This window comes from Microcaecilia unicolor, chromosome 1 (genome assembly GCF_901765095.1).
Source record: "Microcaecilia unicolor chromosome 1, aMicUni1.1, whole genome shotgun sequence".
In the NCBI taxonomy this organism is placed as follows: Eukaryota; Metazoa; Chordata; class Amphibia; order Gymnophiona; family Siphonopidae; genus Microcaecilia; species Microcaecilia unicolor.
The window spans coordinates 566807854-566827703 of NC_044031.1; the positions used below are offsets into that span (position 1 = coordinate 566807854).

Sequence of the window (19850 nt, forward strand, 5' to 3'; positions counted from 1 at the left end):
GGAGTTACCATGGATCGACACTTAACACTCGAAAGCCACGCGAAAAACACAACCAAGAAGATGTTCTATTCAATGTGGAAATTAAAAAGAGTAAGACCTTTCTTCCCAAGGAATGTTTTCCGTAACCTGGTACAATCAATGGTGCTCAGTCATCTAGATTACTGCATCGCACTCTACATCGACTGTAAAGAGCAAATAATCAAGAAACTTCAAACAGCCCAAAACACTGCAGCCAGACTCATATTCGGCAAAACAAAATATGAAAGTGCTAAGCCCCTACGAGAAAAACTACACTGGCTCCCACTCAAAGAACGCATCACGTTCAAAATGTGCTCCCTAGTTCACAAAATCATTCATGGAGATTCACCGGCCTATATGTCAAACCTGATAGACTTACCACCCAGGAATGCCAAAAGATCATCCCGCACTTTCCTTGATCTGCACTTCCCTAACTGCAAAGGTCTAAAATACAAATTAATGCACGCGTCAAACTTCACCTACTTAAGCACACAGTTATGGAACGCACTGCTGCGCAACTTAAAAATGATCTACAAACTAACGAACTTCTGCAAACTACTGAAGACCCATCTCTTTAACAAGGCTTACCACAAAGATCAATCAAGGTGAATATACATAACTCCTCCACACATAGTTAGAAATGGCTTATAATATTTGCTTTTTATACTACTATCATGTCTTATCATTATCATGTTGCCAAAACTTTTCTGTAACACTAAATGTCTATTTTCTATTATATTTCCACTACCCATGATGTAATGTAAGCCACATTGAGCCTGCAAATAGGTGGGAAAATGTGGAATACAAATGCAATAAATAAATAAATAAATAGATAAAATAAATAAGGTTTTCTTCAACGAACTGACATTTTACATCCTTATCAGACCAAGTTCAGAAAATGTCATAGTATTGAAACAGTACTTATAGGGCTTACAAACTTTATTCATCAACACTTAGCTCAGAACATGTTAGCTGTGCTTATCTCAGTTGATCTGTTGGTGGCCTTTGACATTATTCACCATGACTTACTTCTTATTTGCTTGTGGGAAATAGGAATTTCTGATACAGTCTATGCCTGGTTTGTTTGTTTCTTACCTTTCTGAATGAACTAATATAGTGCAATGGTGCAATTCTCAATCTCAATCTTATGTGGAGTGCCCCAGGGTTCATTGCTTGCCCCCATTCTATTCAATATCTTTATGACCCATTTACTTTGCTGGCCCAATCTTTGGGTTTTACCCTGTATGTATATGTAGATGATATTCAGCTATTACATCCTATTGATAATACTAGTTTGTGAATATTCAGAATCTTACTTCTAAATTGGACAGGCTTCCAAATTGGCTTAGTACACATATGTAACTTGGTATTGAATCCAGAAAAGTCATGTGGAGTCCTTTTTGCAAGAACTGGCTCCCCTGAGCTGAAAGATCCATTGTTTATGGCAGGTAGTGGAATTACGTTTGGGCCAACTGTTAAGATCTTAGAAGTGATATTTGAGATCTTAGGAGTGATATTTGACCAAAATTAAAAATTTCACACTCAGATCTCTAATGTAGCTCAGCAGAGTTGTTACAAATTAAGATTGATATACTCTGTTAGGAACCTATTTTCTGCTCCAGTCCTTCATGTCCTAATATACTCTTGTAATCAGTCAACTTCATTATTATAATGCTCTCTATTAGGAAGGATAGAGAGGGTCATAAAGGTGGAGGAGTAGCTCTAAATGTGAGAAATGATATCACAGCAACTGAAATGACAGGGACCTGGGGTAAGGAAGAAGCGATATGGATCACCTTAAAAAGAGATGATAGAACCTCTGTCCACGTGGGTGTTGTCTACAGACCTCCAACACAATTGGAAGAATTAGATAGAGACCTGATCGCAGATATTCAAAAGTTGGGAAAGAAGAGAGAGGTGCTGTTGCTGGGAGATTTCAATCTGCCGGATGTAGATTGGAAGCTTCCATCTGCGGAATCGGAAAGAAGTAGAGAGATTGTGGATGCTTTCCAAAATGCTCTGCTCAGACAAATGGTCATGGAACCCACGAGGGAGGGAGCAACACTGGATCTGGTGCTCACAAATGCAGATAGCGTGTCTAATGTCCGAGTGGGTGTCCACCTGGGCGGCAGTGACCATCAAACGGTTTGGTTTGATATGACGGCTGAAGAGGAGGGTGGCCACTCAAAACTCAAAGTCCTGGATTTCAAGCATGCTGACTTTAGTAAAATGGGGGAATACCTAAGGAAGGAGCTGATGGGCTGGGAGGACGTACGAGAAGTGGAAGGACAGTGGTTCAGGCTGAAAAAAGCTATAAATAGGGCCACAAACCTTTATGTAAGGAAAGTAAATAAAAGCAAGAGAAAAAGGAAACCGCTATGATTCTCCAAGCAAGTGGCTGAGAAAATAAAGGCTAAAGAGTTCGCGTTCCAGAAATACAAAAAACTCAAGACGAGGAACACGGGGAGGAATACCGGAGGAAACTGAAAGAAGCCAAGAGAGAGGTACGTCTGGCGAAAGCACAAGCGGAAGAACAAATGGCTAGAAAGGTAAAGAGGGGTGACAAAAATTTCTTCAGGTATATTAGTGAAAGGAAAATGACTAAAAAGGGAATTGTGAGACTAAAAGATACTGCAAACCGCTATGTAGAAAATGATGAAGAAAAGGCAGATTTGCTAAATAGATACTTTTGTTCTGTTTTTACTGAAGAAAATCCAGGAGAAGGACCACGATGGACTAGCAAAAGTTTATTTGAGAATGGAGTGGATATAGCACTGTTCACGGAAGAGAGTGTGTATCAACAGCTAGAAAAACTAAAGGTGGATAAAGCCATGGGAACGGATGGGATCCACCCCAGGATATTGAGGGAGCTCAGAGAGGTTCTGGCGGGTCCTCTTAAAGATTTGTTTAATAAATCCTTAGAAATGGGAGAGGTTCCGAGGGATTGGAGAACGGCGGAGGTGGTCCCTCTTCACAAAAGTGGTGATAGGAAAGAAGCTGGAAACTACAGGCCGGTAAGCCTCACTTCGATTATTGGAAAAGTAATGGAAGCGATGCTGAAGGAAAGGATATTGAATTTCCTGGAAGAAAATGAGTTGCAAGATCCGAGACAACATGGTTTTACCAAAGGGAAATCGTGCCAAACGAATCTCATTGAATTCTTTGATTGGGTGACCGGAGAATTGAACCGTGGACGTGGTATAGACGTAATCTACTTAGATTTCAGCAAGACTTTTGACATGGTTCCCCACAGGAGGCTCTTAAATAAACTGCATGGGCTGAAGATAGGACCCAAAGTGGTGAACTGGATTAGGAACTGGTTGATGGACAGGCGCCAGAGGGTGGTGGTAAATGGAGTTCACTCGGAGGAGGGAAAGGTGAGTAGTGGAGTGCCTCAGGGATCGGTGCTGGGGCCGATTCTGTTCAATATATTTGTGAGTGACATTGCCGAAGGGTTAGAAGGTAAAGTTTGCCTATTTGCGGATGATACTAAGATTTGTAACACAGTGGACACCCCGGAGGGAGTGGAAAACATGAAAAAGGATCTGAAAAAGCTAGACGAGTGGTCTAAGGTTTGGCAATTAAAATTCAATGCAAAGAAATGCAAAGTGATGCACTTAGGGAGTAGAAATCCAAGAGAGGCGTATGTGTTAGGCGGTGAGAGTCTGCTAGGTACGGATGGGGAGAGGGATCTTGGGGTGATAGTATCTGAGGATCTGAAGGCGATGAAACAGTGTGACAAGGCGGTGGCCGTAGCTAGAAGGTTACTAGGCTGTATAGAAAGAGGTGTGACCAGCAGAAGAAAAGAGGTGTTGATGCCCCTGTACAAGTCGTTGGTGAGGCCCCACCTGGAGTATTGTGTTCAGTTTTGGAGGCCGTATCTTGCTAAGGATGTAAAAAGAATTGAAGCGGTGCAAAGAAAAGCTATGAGGATGGTATGGGATTTGGGTTACAAGACGTATGAGGACAGACTTGCGGACCTGAACATGTTTACCTTGGATGAAAGGAGAAACAGGGGTGATATGATACAGACATTCAAATATTTGAAAGGTATTAATCCGCAAACAAACCTTTTCCAGAGATGGGAAGGCGGTAGAATGAGAGGGCATGAAATGAGATTGAAGGGGGGCAGACTCAAGAAGAATGTCAGGAAGTATTTTTTCACGGAGAGGGTGGTGGATGCTTGGAATGCCCTCCCGCGGGAGGTGGTGGAGATGAAAACAGTAACGGAATTCAAACATGCGTGGGATAAACATAAAGGAATCCTGTGCAGAAGGAAGGGATCCTCAGGAGCTTAGCCTAGAATGGGTGGCAGAATTGGTGGTTGGCAGGCGGGGCTAGTGCTGGGCAGACTTATACGGTCTGTGCTAGGGCTGGTGGTTGGGAGGCGGGACTAGTGCTGGGCAGACTTATACGGTCTGTGCCAGAGCCAGTGGTGGGATGCAGGGATAGTGCTGGGCAGACTTATACGGTCTGTGCCAGAGATGGTGGTGGGAAGCAGGGATAGTGCTGGGCAGACTTATATGGTCTGTGCCAGAGCTGGTGGTTGGGAGGCGGGGATAGGGCTGGCCAGACTTATACGGTCTATGCACTGAAGAGGACAGTACAAATAAAAAAGTAGCACATATGAATTTATCTTCTTGGGCAGACTGGATAGACCGTGCAGGTCTTTTTCTGCCGTCATCTACTATGTTTACTATGTTACTATGTTTAATGGTATGCAAATAACAGAGATAAAATGGTTACAAATAGTTCAAAAATTGCTGACTAATTCCGAGCAATATGATCGCACTGGCTTCCCGTTACTCATGGGATTTGATTCAAAATTCATAAGGTTCAACCTATGGGCATTCCAATTTATCTATCAAGACTTTAATTCCCTTATATACATGTGCAATCACTCAGATCGACTTCACAAAATCAATTAATAGTTCCATCATTTCGGGTCTTTAGCCTTGAAACAGTTTGCACAAAGATGTTTGCATGGATGGACTGCTCCACTGGAATGCAATGTCTTTGTATTTGTGGTTGGAGGAGTCACTGTACACATGCAAAAAACAACTCAAATCTTTTTGTTCCAGGATGCTTTGGAACTTAGTTTATCTTTTTTTTTCCCTCCTCCTCCCTTTTGCTGTCTGCCAATTGTTTGTAGGCCTTTTGGTTGGAGCCAAATTCATCAGCACCAGATATACATGTTTATATGTTTGTTTATGCGTTTTAGTTTTGGTTTCCTTTTTTTTTTACTTGTATCTTTCATTCTTTTGTGTTCTCCTATTCTATTAATTATTGTATTCCTTTCATGCTTCAGTTTATATTGAACTATAAACCGCTTAGCAGGTCATCCATATGGTTGGTATATCAAATTTTAAATACATTTGGAAATTTGGAAATTAGTATATATTTGCATATGTTGCTCTTTAGTTTCAGTCTCCGTATGCCTAATACCCTGGATTGTTAGGTTTGATTTACTTGCCAATATTAATAGCTTAATAGAAATGTTGAAAAGTAATGGGAAAAGGTGACAACCTTGCTTTCTTCCTGTTTGGAGCCTGATAGGTTCAGGCATATGAGCATTAATTATTAGGTGAGCTAAAGACTATCCCCTTCATTTTATAACTTTAGCACCTAAATGCAGTACAATAGCCAGGGATTTTGAACAGGGATGCGTCTCACACCACATCTTCCTCCAGCCATCCCCCCCCCCCCCCCCCCACGTACCTTAAAATCACTTTCAGTCTTTGCTCGGGCAACAGCAGTGGCACTCATAGGCTGCCAGCAGGATGCACCAGGGCTTTCTCTCTGAACCATCCTGCCCTTCAGAAAAAAGGAAGATGCGGCAGAGCAGGACGGTTCAGAGAGAAAACTCTGGTGCAGGCTTCAGACAGTCTATGAGTGCTGCTGCTGCTGCTGCTGCCTGGGCAAAGACTGAAGGTAATTTTAAGGCACGGGGGCAGGGGGAGGGAGGGAATTTTGAGAGCTTTGTGGGGCTGGAAAGGGAAGGGAGAGATGCAGTGGGAGGGAGAAGGGAGGGACTGAAATGGAGTGCGTACGCAACATACACACCTTGAATGGATACACCACTGCTTAAATGTGCCATTTACATGCTAAAATTATAGAATACTAGCACTTACATGTGTGAATGTTTTGGCTATGTCCTGGTGCTTCTATAGTTTATGATTTTTCAATGTATAATAAAGTCTTCAAACAATTAAAAAAATCCTAATGGTAAAATGAGGTATTGCACTTTAAAGAAGATATTCTCAAGTCAACAGTTTGGTTTCTCTAATTAATTTCCATATCAATCAGGAAATTTAACAACACAAATCAATGTTATTTCCAGGTATTAAATAAGAAATGTTTAGGATGTTATTAGTTTCTCCAGTACAACAAAAATATTATCATAACATTAGTATTTTTCATGTTTTCTCCTCCAGTGCTACTACACCTCAACAACAAAAATGCCATAATATTACATGAATTTTGTCAGATAAGTACATTCCATAGTTAAAATTGAATTTTCACACCCAACTGGTTCAGTTAAACCTGCTTAAGTAAGAACTTGATATTTTAGGTCTTTTTATTTTTCCCCTTTCATTTTGCGCCCCAACTCAGGATTATCCCCATATCTATAGGATTCTGTATCAGGTATGTTTCTTCTTTTATCTCTCTTTCTTCCCTAACTCTTCCTTTGCTGTTTCTTTATCTGTGGCATCCTCACCTTTCTGTATCTTTCTTCTGTGTGTGCACTTGTTAAAAATCTCAGTCACTAGCTGTTTTTCCCCTCTTCCTATGTTTTTCTTCTTGTTGGTTACCTTTCCTTCAAATGGTGAACTCCAGCAATGACAAAAGACCCCTTGTGAAAAAAGGAGAAAACTTAGGTCTCCCACACCCACAGTGTCAAATAGTTTAGGAATAGGAAGGAAAAAGCCTGTGGGTCTGTGGGTGACTACAGAAGACAGCCACTTGAGCTGTCAGAAGAAGTGCTTTGGAGTTTATTGAAAGCTAAGTACCTTCTTCATAAAACTTTGTTAGTTTGAAATTACATGATGTTGATGCACATATGGAAGTTGGTAATGTGACTTGCTTTGTATATCTGTCTACAGAAGTTTTTTTCAGCCAATGATGAATTGCTGCGGCTCGGAAAGCGAATAGAATGTTGGGTATTATTAGGAAAGGTATGGAAAACAGGTGTGAGGATGTTATAATGCCGTTATATCGCTCCATGGTGTGACCACACCTTGAGTATTGTGTTCAATTCTGGTCGCCGCATCTCAAGAAAGGTATAGTGGAATTGGAAAAGGTGCAGCAAAGGGCGACTAAAATGATATGGGGGATGGGACGACTTCCCTATGAAGAAAGACTAAGGAGGCTAGGGCTTTTCAGCTTGGAGAAGAGACGGCTGAGGGGAGACATGATAGAGGTATATAAAATAATGAGTGGGGTGGAACAGGTGGATGTGAAGCATCTGTTCACGCTTTTCAAAAATACTAGGACTAGGGGGCATGTGATGAAACTACAGTGTAGTAAATTTAAAACAAATCAGAGAAAGGTTTTCTTCACCCAATGCGTAATTAAACTCTGGAATTTGTTGCCGGAGAATGTGGTGAAGGCGGTTAGCTTGGCAGAGTTTAAAAGGGGGTTAGATGGTTTCCTAAAGGACAAGTCCATAAACCGCTACTAAATGGACTTGGGAAAAATCCACAATTCCGGGAATAACATGTATAGAATGTTTGTACATTTGGGAAGCTTGCCAGGTGCCCTTGGCCTGGATTGGCTGCTGTAGTGGACAGGATGCTGGGCTCGATGGACCCTTGGTCTTTTCCTAGTGTGGCATTACTTATGTACTTATGGCTTTCATCTGCCACGATCCTTTCAGCTCCATAAGACCTTGCGATCCGCAGCTCTCTGAGGCTTTTTCCTTCCGATTCCTAAACTACTTGACAGTGTGAGTGTGGGACACCTAGGTTTTCTCCTTTTCTTACAAGGGGTATTTTGTGATTGGTTGAATTGGTTCATTTGGATCCCTTACCCACTTTATTTTGGTGTAGAAATCCAACAATGATCTTTCATGTAAATGTGACTCCTGTTCTTCCTTTCTTCATTCTCCCTTAGTAACCTGTGATGTATTCCATCCTGTCCCATGGCTTTGTCTACTTTCAGCCCTGCATGTTTTCATAAACATTCTCTTCTGTGAATGGTGCTCTATCTACTCCATTTTGAAGTGTACGTTTTCTAGATATCTGTTACCTCTCTCCATGGCTTTCTTTATCAAACATAATTATTTAGCATTCCTGCTTTTTCCTCACCATTCTTCAGAATTTTTTTCAGTTTTAGAATTCTACCTCTGGTGTTCCTCCTTCCCAGGACATAGAGTACCTGAAAAAAGTCTTCTCACCACATTTTACATTTTTAACCTTATTTTTTTTTGCACTTGTATTTGCCTGATATTCTTTTGTATGTTTTTTTTCAATGCTGTCACAATCAGACATCAAGTGCTTGTCTCCATTTGTGAATATTAGATCCAGCATTACCTCGTCCCTCGTAGGTTCCATCACCATTTACCTGAGTTGAGCTCCTTGAAATACAACCATAATCTCCCTACTTATTTCCAATTCTGAATATGGGATATTGCAGTCCACATCTGGTAGGTTAATGCCTGGTAGTACCACTCCAACCACAAGGAACCCAATAATCAAAGGATGAACAATATATCAACTATCAAACAAAAGGGTCCTTTTATTAAGGTGCACTAAATGATAAGATGCCCATTATATTCCTATGGACATCTTATCATTTTGTTAGTGCAATATTATAAAATAATTAAATAATTCACTGAATAAATGGGATGACCTCAGTGTTCAAATAGTCACTCTTTGGTAAAAGTGACTTAACTGAGCAACACCCTTAATGAAATCACTGCACATTTAAACACAATTGAAATAAACAAACATAAACTTATCTCAGTCAGTCATGAGGCATTCAGAAGGCTGTCCGCTTGCATTTAGAACTGAAAGCAGCATTCAGTGCACAGCTTTCTGAATGTCTTATGGCTGGCTAAAATTAGTTTATTTTTTGATTATTTGAATTGTGTTTAACTGTACAGGGTTTTTTTTTAAGGACATCATTATTGTGAAATCAATCTATGAAACTGTCTTCAACCTAAGCATAATGACTTTTATTCACCTTCACAATTTAAGTACATGCACACTGCACTGGGTAGACTGATGATGGTGTTAAGCAAGTAATCAGTGTCCTCTGCATGGCAGTAATTTCAATAAGGGTATTGCTCAGTTAAATCCCTTTTACCAAAAGAGTGCAACTATTTAGACACTGAGGTCATCCTATTTACACTATTTTGCCTTGAATTATTTGATCATTTTGTTATAAAGCGTTTCTGTTTAGTAGTTGGTAATACCGCTCCAGCACCACCCCCCCCCCCCCACACACACACACTCAATACTAGACTTTTGAATATCTATGACTAGCTCACTGTTTCTCTATCTGAGACAGAAGTCCATAGAGAATACTCATATGGATATAAGTTTCAACATCTTCTTCTAAGACAGTCTGAACTTACTGAACCAACTCTCTATAACAGCAACAAAATCTGACTCCTACTCCAAAATTAAGGTTTTCAGTTCTGAAATTTGTTTTTAAGACTGCAAGCATTTGTTCTCAATACTTCTCAACTATTCTGTGTGCTCTGGCTTGTGTTCTGCATAGCCTTATGTCTAGTTATTTCCTCTACCTTGCTGCATATGAGTGAATTCCTGAGGTAGTTTCTTTGGCTATATTCCCCGCTGTCATCATACTTTAGCTGGTGATTACATCCCCAGGCTCATGCACTTCTATGTGCAACTGTAACTGACTAGTTTAAACACCTGGAAACATACTGCTTGATTTTATTATTTATGTAACCCCAGACACACCCCTCTGGCTCCGTTCCTTACCCCAGGGTTGCTTCACTCCTTTCCTAGGAGCCGGTGTCACACAAACAGATATTTCTCTTCTCTGCCATTACACACAGAACTATCACTGGCAGGGGTCACACGAGCTGGGTGTAGGCCAGGGCCGGAGTTACTCCAATAGGCCGAGGGTACTTTTTCTCTGGGCATTCATTCAATAACCAGCCAGCAGTCTCAGTTGCAATGAACTTCAACATGTTTTACTTCCAGTAACTTGAAAAGCAATCGATAACTTGGTCTGTACAGTTCAGGGTCTTTCAGGGTGATCAGCACAGCTCAAACAAGTTCTCCAACATGCTCAGAGCACATAAATCACAGTTCAGTTCTATCACAAAATCTCCTCTGTACTTGGCATTTTCCTTATGATCAAATTCTCACTCTATGGTAGTCCTCACACACTCAACTGTTTTAAGTCTCTTCAGTTTTATTTCAAGCTCCTCTAATCTATTGTCAGGGAACTAGCATGGGATAACTAGTCACTCTAGGTCTCTGTCAGCCTTTCAGACTCAACACATTACATCTTTGGTTTACAGCAGAGAGAATAGCATGTGGGTGAGCCACACTAATCTCTTGCAATCTGTATTTTACTAATACGATTTCTGAAGTCCCCTGTCCCATCCTGGAACAAGATCCATTTACCATTACAATGCAAGTCCTGCCAAAACTCAGGCATACCTGCTCCAACTTCTCCTACATGGGTTTATTTGTTTTTTATCTCAGGTACTCCTACTTTGCTTCCTCATTAGGAACACTGCAGCAGGTATCTTCTGCCTGGTGCAGAGGATTCCAAATTCTACACTTGCACATTTCTCCTGCCTTGGTACCCAGGACTTCCTCCTTAGTGCTACAGGTCTCAGTGAGGGTTATTGTTTCTTGAGTCCAGCCCCCTAGGGCTGGGCTTTATCTTGATTTTCTCCCTTAGCTGTGAATTGAAGCTCGCTCACAATCTAGTGACCTCCCTGAAAATCCTTCCTCCCACCCATTAACCATGGGCGTTTTCAGGGGAGGGGGCATACTTAGAACTCTTATTACCACAGATCTACACCATCAGTGCAATATAGTTTTTTATTTTCCATGCATTGCATCAGCCACATATTTTATAATCTTCCAGGTCAATGTTTAGTCTACTGTGGTCGGCATTTTTTTTTAAAGCTGGCTACTGAAGCTTTCTATATCAGATATTCAGTGCTCAGCCTGGTATAACGTGGCTGCAGGCACTTATCCAATTACCAGCAATATTCAGACCAGTGGTTAGTGCATTGGGTTGAGAGCCTGAGGAACTGGGTTCAAATCTCTCTGCAGCCAATTGGTTAATGCAGTGGGTTGAGATCCTGAGGAACTAGGTTCCATTCTCACCGCAATTGTGTGACAAAATGCCTAGCCACCTGCCTGGGGTTAGGTCAGGCATCTCCAGTGTCTGTTGGCTGCCAGTCCAGACAGGCAGAACAAACAACTGTGTTTATTCTCAAAAAATATTGAACAGTGGACAAAAATGTGCAAATGGCAAACAGTAACAAGTAATTGAAAAATGGATCAATTAAAAAACTAACTAAACATCTATATACTGTCTAAACATTAAAAACTATATCTATATACTATCTAAACAGTACCTGGGAAGGTCAGGGCATATAATTTGTTCACAGAGCCTTAGCAAAGAGATCTGTGTCCCTCTTCTTCCAGGCTAAGACTGAAGCAACAGCCAGCCACTGATGGGTAATTTCAAAACTCCAGGCCAATCAGTGCCCAGAACACTCAAGTTTCAAATAAAAAATGGTTATATTAATAGAGGCACTTGCCACTTCCTAATATCTGTGTGCCAAATAAAAGAAAGAGAAGTCAGTCCTCTGTAACAGCTTTAAGCATAAACATGTACCATCTGCTGGCCAAACAGGAGAAATACACTTCAGACATATTTAAGACAGGAAAATATCCAATACATTTTACAGGATTAAAACACACTGTTTCTTCACAAGCTCCTTGTGATCTTGGGCAAGTCACTTAATCTTCCATTGGCCCAGTAGAAATAACCTTAAACTGTGAGCCCATTAGAGCCAGAAAAGTACTTGCAAAAATAGTATATGTAAACCGCTTTGACTGTATTTACAGAAAGGTAGAATAAATATAAACATACAAGATAAAATTAGAACAACCTTTTTTTCTGTCCTATCTTTAACTGAATAGTAGACTGAATGTTGCTGCTAACCAAGTAGCTTCTGACTCTTGCCTTAGCTCTGCTCTTGGGCCATGCCTGCACTACCCAGACACTGCCTAAAAATTCTGACTAGATACTGAGTGGTATTATACAGATAAATTTAAAAAGGAGTAGAGTATGAAACAGCCATAGGGATGAGGTCTTCAAATCTTTTAAAAGCACCAGTGAGATCAGAGCCAATATGGGCTGTGTTTTGGTGGGCAAAGGCACCTGCCTCAGGGATCACAAATATAACTCTAAGCCTCGCTTCAAGCTGAAAAGCAGTATCTCTGGTACATAAAGAAAACTGGACTTAGCATTATTGTGAACTCAGTACACAGTGTGCAAAACGCTGGAGATGCCATTGTGAAGCAATAAACAAAAAGTCCTCCAAAAGCAGGACTTATCTGGGTAGGGGTCTTTCCTGCCCGGATAAGTCCTGCTGAATATCAACCAAATCTTGTATATACCAGGTTGTGAGCCAGATACTGAAGTTTGCTGTCTGATGTCATCTTTCTTTTTCCTCTTGTATAGAGATAGTAAATAACAGTCACAAAAATATACATTAGTAGGTAGAAAATAAATGCACAAATTATTAAACTAATATACTAGAAAGAGGACATTTTACTGAAAAGCATTAACACATAAAACTGTTAACATATGGCTACACTAATGGTTACTTCACTAATTTAATGCTTATTTTGCACTAAACACACACTAAGGGACCTCTTTACTAAACTGAAAGAAGTTTTTGCACTTACCAAGCACTGACGGCTAAAATTAATGCATGGCAAATGCAAACACTGCACAGTAACTGTCGGGAGAGTGTTCAGCATCAGGCTTATTTTCGAAAGAGAAGGGCGCCCATCGTCAGACACAAATCGGGAGATGGGCATCCTTCTCTCAGGGTCGGCCAAATCAGCATAATCAAAAGCCGATTTTCAGTGTCCTCAACTGCTTCCCATCGCGGGGATGACCAAAGTTTATGGGGGCAGGTTGGCACCGTAGTGAAGGCGGGACTGGGGTGTGATTAGGAGATGGACGTCCTCGGCCAATAATGCAAAAAAGAAGGGCGTCCCTGACGAGCACTTTGCTGACTTTATTTGGTCCATTTTTTCTTGCGACCAAGCCGCGAAAAGGTGCCCAAATTGACTAGATGGCCACCGGAGGGAATAGGGGATGACCTCCCCTTACTCCCCCAGTGGTCACCAACCTTCTCCCACCCTAAAAAAAACCTTAATTTTTTTTGCCAGCCTTTATGCCAGCCTCAAATGGCAGGTCCATTACAGCAGTATGCAGGTCCCTGGAGCAGTTTTAGTGGGTGCAGTTCACTTCAGCAAGGCGGACTCAGGCCCATCCCCCCCTACCTGTTACACTTGTGGTGGTAAATGTGAGCCCTCCAAAACCCACCCGAAACCCACTGTCCCCACATGTAGGTGCCCCCTTTACCCCTTAGGGCTATGGTAGTGGTGTACAGTTGTGGGGAGTGGGTTTTCGGGGGCTCAGCACCCAAGGTAAGGGAGCTATGCACCTGGGAGTAATTTGTGAAGTCCGCTGCAGTGCCCCCTAAGGTGCCCGGTTGGTGTCCTGGCATGTCAGGGGGACCAGTGTACTACGAATTCTGGCTTCTTCCACAACCAAAGGACTTGGATTTGGTCATTTTTGAGATGGGCGTCCTCGGTTTCCATTATGTCCGAAAACTGCGGATGACCATCTCTAAGGTAGACCATCTCAACATTTAGGTCGACCATCTCTAAGGTCGACCTAAATGTTGAGATTTGGGCGTCCCTGACCGTATTATTGAAACAAAAGATGGATGCCCATCTTGTTTCGATAATACGGGTTTCCCCACTCCTTCGCCAGGACGTCCTTAGAGATGGGCACCCTTAGAGATGGTTGTCCCCGTTCGATTATGCCCCTCTATGTCTTCTGGTATTACCATACTAAAAAGTTTGATTTTTTTGCATTAGAATCATTCTAAATTAATGCAGATGAAATTAATGCCATCTCTTGAGGAGACATTAAATGCTTCTGTGCTAAGGGGAAAATTCTATAAATGGCGCTCAATATTCGGCACCAAAAAATTTGTCACTGAATGATATTGTATAATGGACATTCCAGCATTAGTGCCCTTTATAAAATAACACATAGCGCTGGGATTCACGCACAACTTTGGGCCAAGTATAAATCTCAGTTTACAAGTTGGGTGCAGGTCCCTTGAATTCTATAATACTGCGTGCATTTTAAGGGAAATAGTTTTATCTATTTAAACATGTGGTTTTAACAATGCAGGTGGACTTGTTTTTAACACCCTGTAAATATTTTGAATCTGTTGGGGGGGGGGGGGGGTTCTGAATGTATGTGGGAATATGCATATAGGGGAAGCTTTTAACACATGTAAATAGTTTTAATCTATTGGGCGGGGGGGTATCAATGCATGTTGGAATATGTATAATTGAGGGGGAGGGGGCTTAATACCAGGTATATTTAGGGATGGATAGAGGGGCTCACATGGGGTACCATGGTATGGAATACAGGTGTCCTGTTATTAGAATGGAACTTTTATTGTTGCTATTCTGAAGCAAAACAAAATTCAGATCACTGCTGTTTACCAAATAAAAATGATCTATGTCATATATAACATAGTGGAGTCCACATTTTGCATTTACTTGCCTCCAATACATTAGAGTTAGGGCCTCTAAACATGTACATTGATAATTGATGGCTGCATACTAGATGCATTCTTGGGGGAGGGCGGCTTGGAGAGCAGACAGCCAGCTGTTATGGTATCATTAAGGTTGTGGATATGGGGGCTGGGAAAGGAGGCTGGAGATATGTACTTCAAACTTCCTTGGTCCACATCCCTTCCATGGTGGTGACTATGAGAGGCCCAGGATGTAGTACTTGTGCATAAAGGCCAGCAGTAGGTCCTCTTGGAGGGAATCAAACTGCTGTCAGACTTTACACAGCCACTGTGACTCTACAACCTCATATTCATCATCATGGGCATTCGTATAGCAGGCCACTGGCTTTTTGGTGGGGAGGGCAATCGGCTGAAGGGGCAAGCCTGACCTAGCACATCTGTTTTCTGTCCTTTGCAGCTGTTATCCTCCAGGCTCCTTTGCTTCCCTGGCATTGTGGACATGGTCTCTAGGGCTGGTATTGGGCCCATGCCACCCTCCTCCTCTCTACTCTCCTCCTCCTAAGTCCTCATCATCCACAGGCACTGGCTCTAGAGGTGGACAACACCAGGATGTTCATTTGGGTTCTCTGCAACCCTTTCCTGGCCTTGCTACTGTTCCCTGATTTCCTGATGCTTCATTTTGCTCTTCCTCATCAGATGTGGAAGAGCTATCCTCCTCCTCTTTCTCCACCTTGTTCTCCACCATATTCATCTTTGCTGTAGGAGGAAGTAGCTCTGGTTATTTTCAGAAACCCTGGTTCTGATGACCTTCTACTTTCCTGTATGTCAACCCAGTCCTTTCCACCACCCATTGAGGTATGTTCTGTGTCTTCCCAGGACCTTCAGTCAAACCTTTGCTATCAGTCAATGCTGCCTACATAGATCATCATGGTTGGTTGGGATCCACCAAGATAGTCTCTGATTGGAGGTGTGATCCACTTGTTCTCTTTGAGGGGATGATACATCATCAGCCACATCAGTTTTGTCTGCTATAGGCGTCTGCAAATTGTTGGCTGATGTCACAGGTCTGGGGGAGGGAGAAGACCAGCCTTGCACCTTTGGTATTTGCAATGTGTTTCCTAATGCTGAAGATGGTGTGTCCCAAATGAGCCTCATGTGAACAATTCATCTCTTCTTCACGTTCCACCAAAACATATGCCTTCCTACATGCACAAATCCTACTCAGTACAGATCATGGCCATTAGCCTTATAGCACTGCCAACTAGAGTGGATTGCACAGGTGTGCTGGCTTGGTATCATATGTATGATACATGAGGAACATTACCACCTATTTAGTAGTACATGACCACTGAGTGAAGGTGACATCATTCCATGTGTAGCAATTCATTCACAATGTAGTAATATACATGATTTGATCTTTGAATGGTGTGAATTGTGACCCAAGTGCAGCCAAGAAGAGGTGAAAGCATGACTTTCCACCATGTCATAACTGGAAGCATGGGGAGAGGGCTAGTGTTTTGACTGAGCAGAGGGAGGCAGTGTGGATGTATGTTTGGAAGGGTCATTCCTCTCCAGAGTTCCAGCCGATGCTGTATACATACCAGCAAGAAGGGTTCGGTCTTCCAGATTGCCCTATAGCAGTTCTTCAGCACTTCAATGTCCCTGGTGATGGTGAAATGAGGGGATAGTACAGGCTTTATTCCAGTGTCACTGTTGATGTCTGTGCAACACCTTCCCAAGCATGTTTCAGGATCTCAGAGGAGATGCTGGGGAATCCACCAGTTCTGTGTGTTTTTTTAGATACCATTTGGCCCAGGCCTTGTGCATTATGGGATGATGCTCCCTGGTCCAGGGGCATGCTACTTATAAACTGACACACTAAGGGTGGCACATAGGGGTTTTTTCTTGCTGTTTGGGTCATGTCAGACATTGCCCAGAGGGACTGTCATCTTTAGTTGTTTGGATGTGAGGGATGATGTGAGTGTGAGTTGGTGGCCTGTACATTGTGGGCAGACCTGCCAGGGCCGATCTAGTTAGATGCAGCCATTAGGTGTGAGTAGCATTGTGGTGTCTATGGTTGTCTTAGTGCATATGGGAGATGTGGTATGCAGCATGTGTGCAGTGTAATTTTGTACTGTCCACCTTGCCATTGTAACTATGATCTCAGATGTCTGCAGCTGGGTATATGTGCAGTTAACAGCTTGATAACTGTGTGGCTTGCCATGATCTCACAAAGGTGTGTTAAGTGTGAGGGCATGTGGGTTGTGTAGGTCCTTACCTTGCCAGTTTTCCCGGATCTTCTCCCAGACCCTTCTTGCTGATGATTGAGGGACCCACAGAATGCTCCCCCAAAAGAGGTGTGCCTAATTTTGGAGCTTAAGGAGTGCCAGGAGGTCACTTTCCTTCTCTAAGAAATTGTGCTCCCTCTTGTACTCCATCTTGCACAAGCATTTGTCAGGTCCAGATAGTGGGCATTGTATATATTGTGGGAGCTGGACCATGTGGACATGGCTACCCTGGGCATTGCTGGGACAGACCATCTATATGCTAAATGGATCTTGACATTTACCACTGCAACTGGAGCCAACATGGAGCACACTGTAGAGATAACACTGCATGCTTATTGCCACTGTACATCTAGTGCTGCATGTTTATTGCCACTTTACGTCTAGTGCTGCATGTTTATTGTCACTGCTGGAACCCAGATAGATGTTTTTCCCTGCAGGTGCTACATGGCCAGTTTCAACGGTCTGTGAGCCTCATGAACAACTTTCACTACACATGTATGAGCCAGGAATGCATTTGTTTGCTTATATGGACCACTTTCTGCATATTTTGCACCTTTTGGGACCATTCTAGAGTTCTACATGTACCATGGTTGTATTTTTATCTCCTATACATATTTTATACTTTTAAGGCGTCTTTGATGGTGATGGGGGGGGGGGGGGGATGTGGAGATACATCGATTGTATGAGACACATACACGTACAGCACTGCTATTGTGACGTATGTCACAAGTTCTGCACTTTTCGCCTAAAACCTCAATATTACCATACCACACACTATCTAACATGGTGCTGCCATTTTTGCCTAAACTGTCTTCTCTTCACCCTCACTTTAATTAGGGAGGCAACCACTACATACTTTTATTTGGAAAAAAGAGAGCAGATTTCAGCTTATGCTATTTATCTAAGTAAATGGCTTAAAAATATAATGAATGCAATATAAAAAGATAATGAATGCAACAAAGGTGTCTAACGCTTCAAAAATTTCAAACCTTGCCAACAGATGTGCTAATTCAAAATGGCATAAAAATTTATAAAGTTTTTTTACATTTTTTCCCCACAATTTATACCCAGCCCATTTTTTCTCAGTTTTATTGATTTATTACATTTTAAAATATGTAAGTATACAAACTGAAGACACATACACCCTATCTATAGTGACATTTGAATTCCCTACTTAAATAAACGGTTCCTTTCACAAAACTGCACTTGCAGTTCTGGCACAGCAAATGCGACGAAGCCCATAGAAATTGATTGTACTTCGTCAACATTTGACATATTGGAATTGCTAGTGCAGTTTTATAAAAGGAGCCCAATTGTAAGCTGTTTTTTTCTTCATTGGAACATCTTCCATTGTCCTGTTACTTTCTTGCAATACGCACTGTCTGTTGATTATGACAATCATGGCTGCCCATCAAGTTCATTTTCAGGCAGCCTGTTGGTTTTGCTATACATACTTAAAAAATGTATTTTGTTGAATACAATTTGGTTTTGCAATCTTACACTATGGGCCCAATATTCAGCCCATAGTGGTATGCTGCATCAAAGCCGCTCACAGTCGCTGGCTGAACTGAACCCAGATACTGAATGCTGGGGCATGAACAGCAATCACCTGGAAGTTAACTGGGCACCTGCCCATATTCAGACCAATACCTAATTAACTTTAGTACCTTATGGGCCCTGTTTACTAAGCCGCGCTAGAGGCATATTGGCTTTTTTAGCACACACTAACTATGTAGGCACCCACAATATTCCTATGGGTACCTACATAGTTAGCATGTGCTAATTTTGTGCACATGTCTAAAATGCTAGCACACCTTAGTAAACAGGGCCCTATGTTAGGACAGCCTTTTTGCTGTCCTAACGCTATATGGTTACTTGAGTCAGTTAGCAGACTGAAAATCACCACTAACTGGCTAAGTAGGTGATCGACCCCTAACCTAACTTGTTAGGAGATAGCCAGTTAGCAGCAATATTCAGCGGCAGTAACCGGTTAAGTGCCACTGAATACCAGGTGCTGGGTTGTTCAGTGGGATTTAATCGGGCAGGATTCAATTTTCTTGAATATCAGGTGGATAATTTACAATGGAGATTACTTCTGTCTATGTAGTAATAATATAGTGATTTTCTGTATCTCTTGAAACTACTTACTCTCATAATGAATCTTGAATCCACTGTTAGAGCGACTGTTATCCGTGATAAAAAGAAGAAAAAGGAAGTTCATGCTACTGAAGATAAACTGTGGGACCTGTGTACCATTGTAAGATCCCAAAAGTGGTGATAAAAGATTTGGCCCATCGTGAACTTCCAGTACATCATAATTGAGTTCTGTCTGAAATCTGTATTAGAAAGAAAAATATACATAGAAGTATATGGTATCAATTAGTTGAGGCCACATTCTCATCTTTCATTGTGAACAATACATGATGATAGTTATATATTTTTTTCCTTATCGTCTACAAGAGCAGTTTGTTTTTGTACAATTGGCTCTGTCCTATAACCTAGACTGAAGGACCTATTAACCAAGACACTTTAAATTGATCTTTAACTCTAGCAAATATTCAATAATATTTCAGTAGTATCTGCAGATTTAATACCCAATTCACTGAAGGGTATAAAGCCTTTGGTGATTTCACAGAATTAAATACAGATTTATGGAGTAGATAATGCCAGTGTGTTACTGTCATTAGCAATGCAAAGATGTGCTATTGCATATAGAAATGCAAGCCCCGATGAAGCCTTTAATA

The 19850-nt window shown here is 41.7% G+C and overlaps 1 protein-coding gene across 1 annotated transcript in view; it reads right to left on the bottom strand.

The window, feature by feature from the left end:
* Positions 1-19850, bottom strand: part of CSMD3 (CUB and Sushi multiple domains 3) — a 2043988-nt gene that overhangs the window by 1031128 nt on the left and 993010 nt on the right. Inside the window, exon 18 of the mRNA XM_030189879.1 lies at positions 19255-19442. Coding sequence (XP_030045739.1) covers positions 19255-19442 — 188 coding nt within the window. The remainder of the gene's footprint in view (positions 1-19254; positions 19443-19850) is intronic.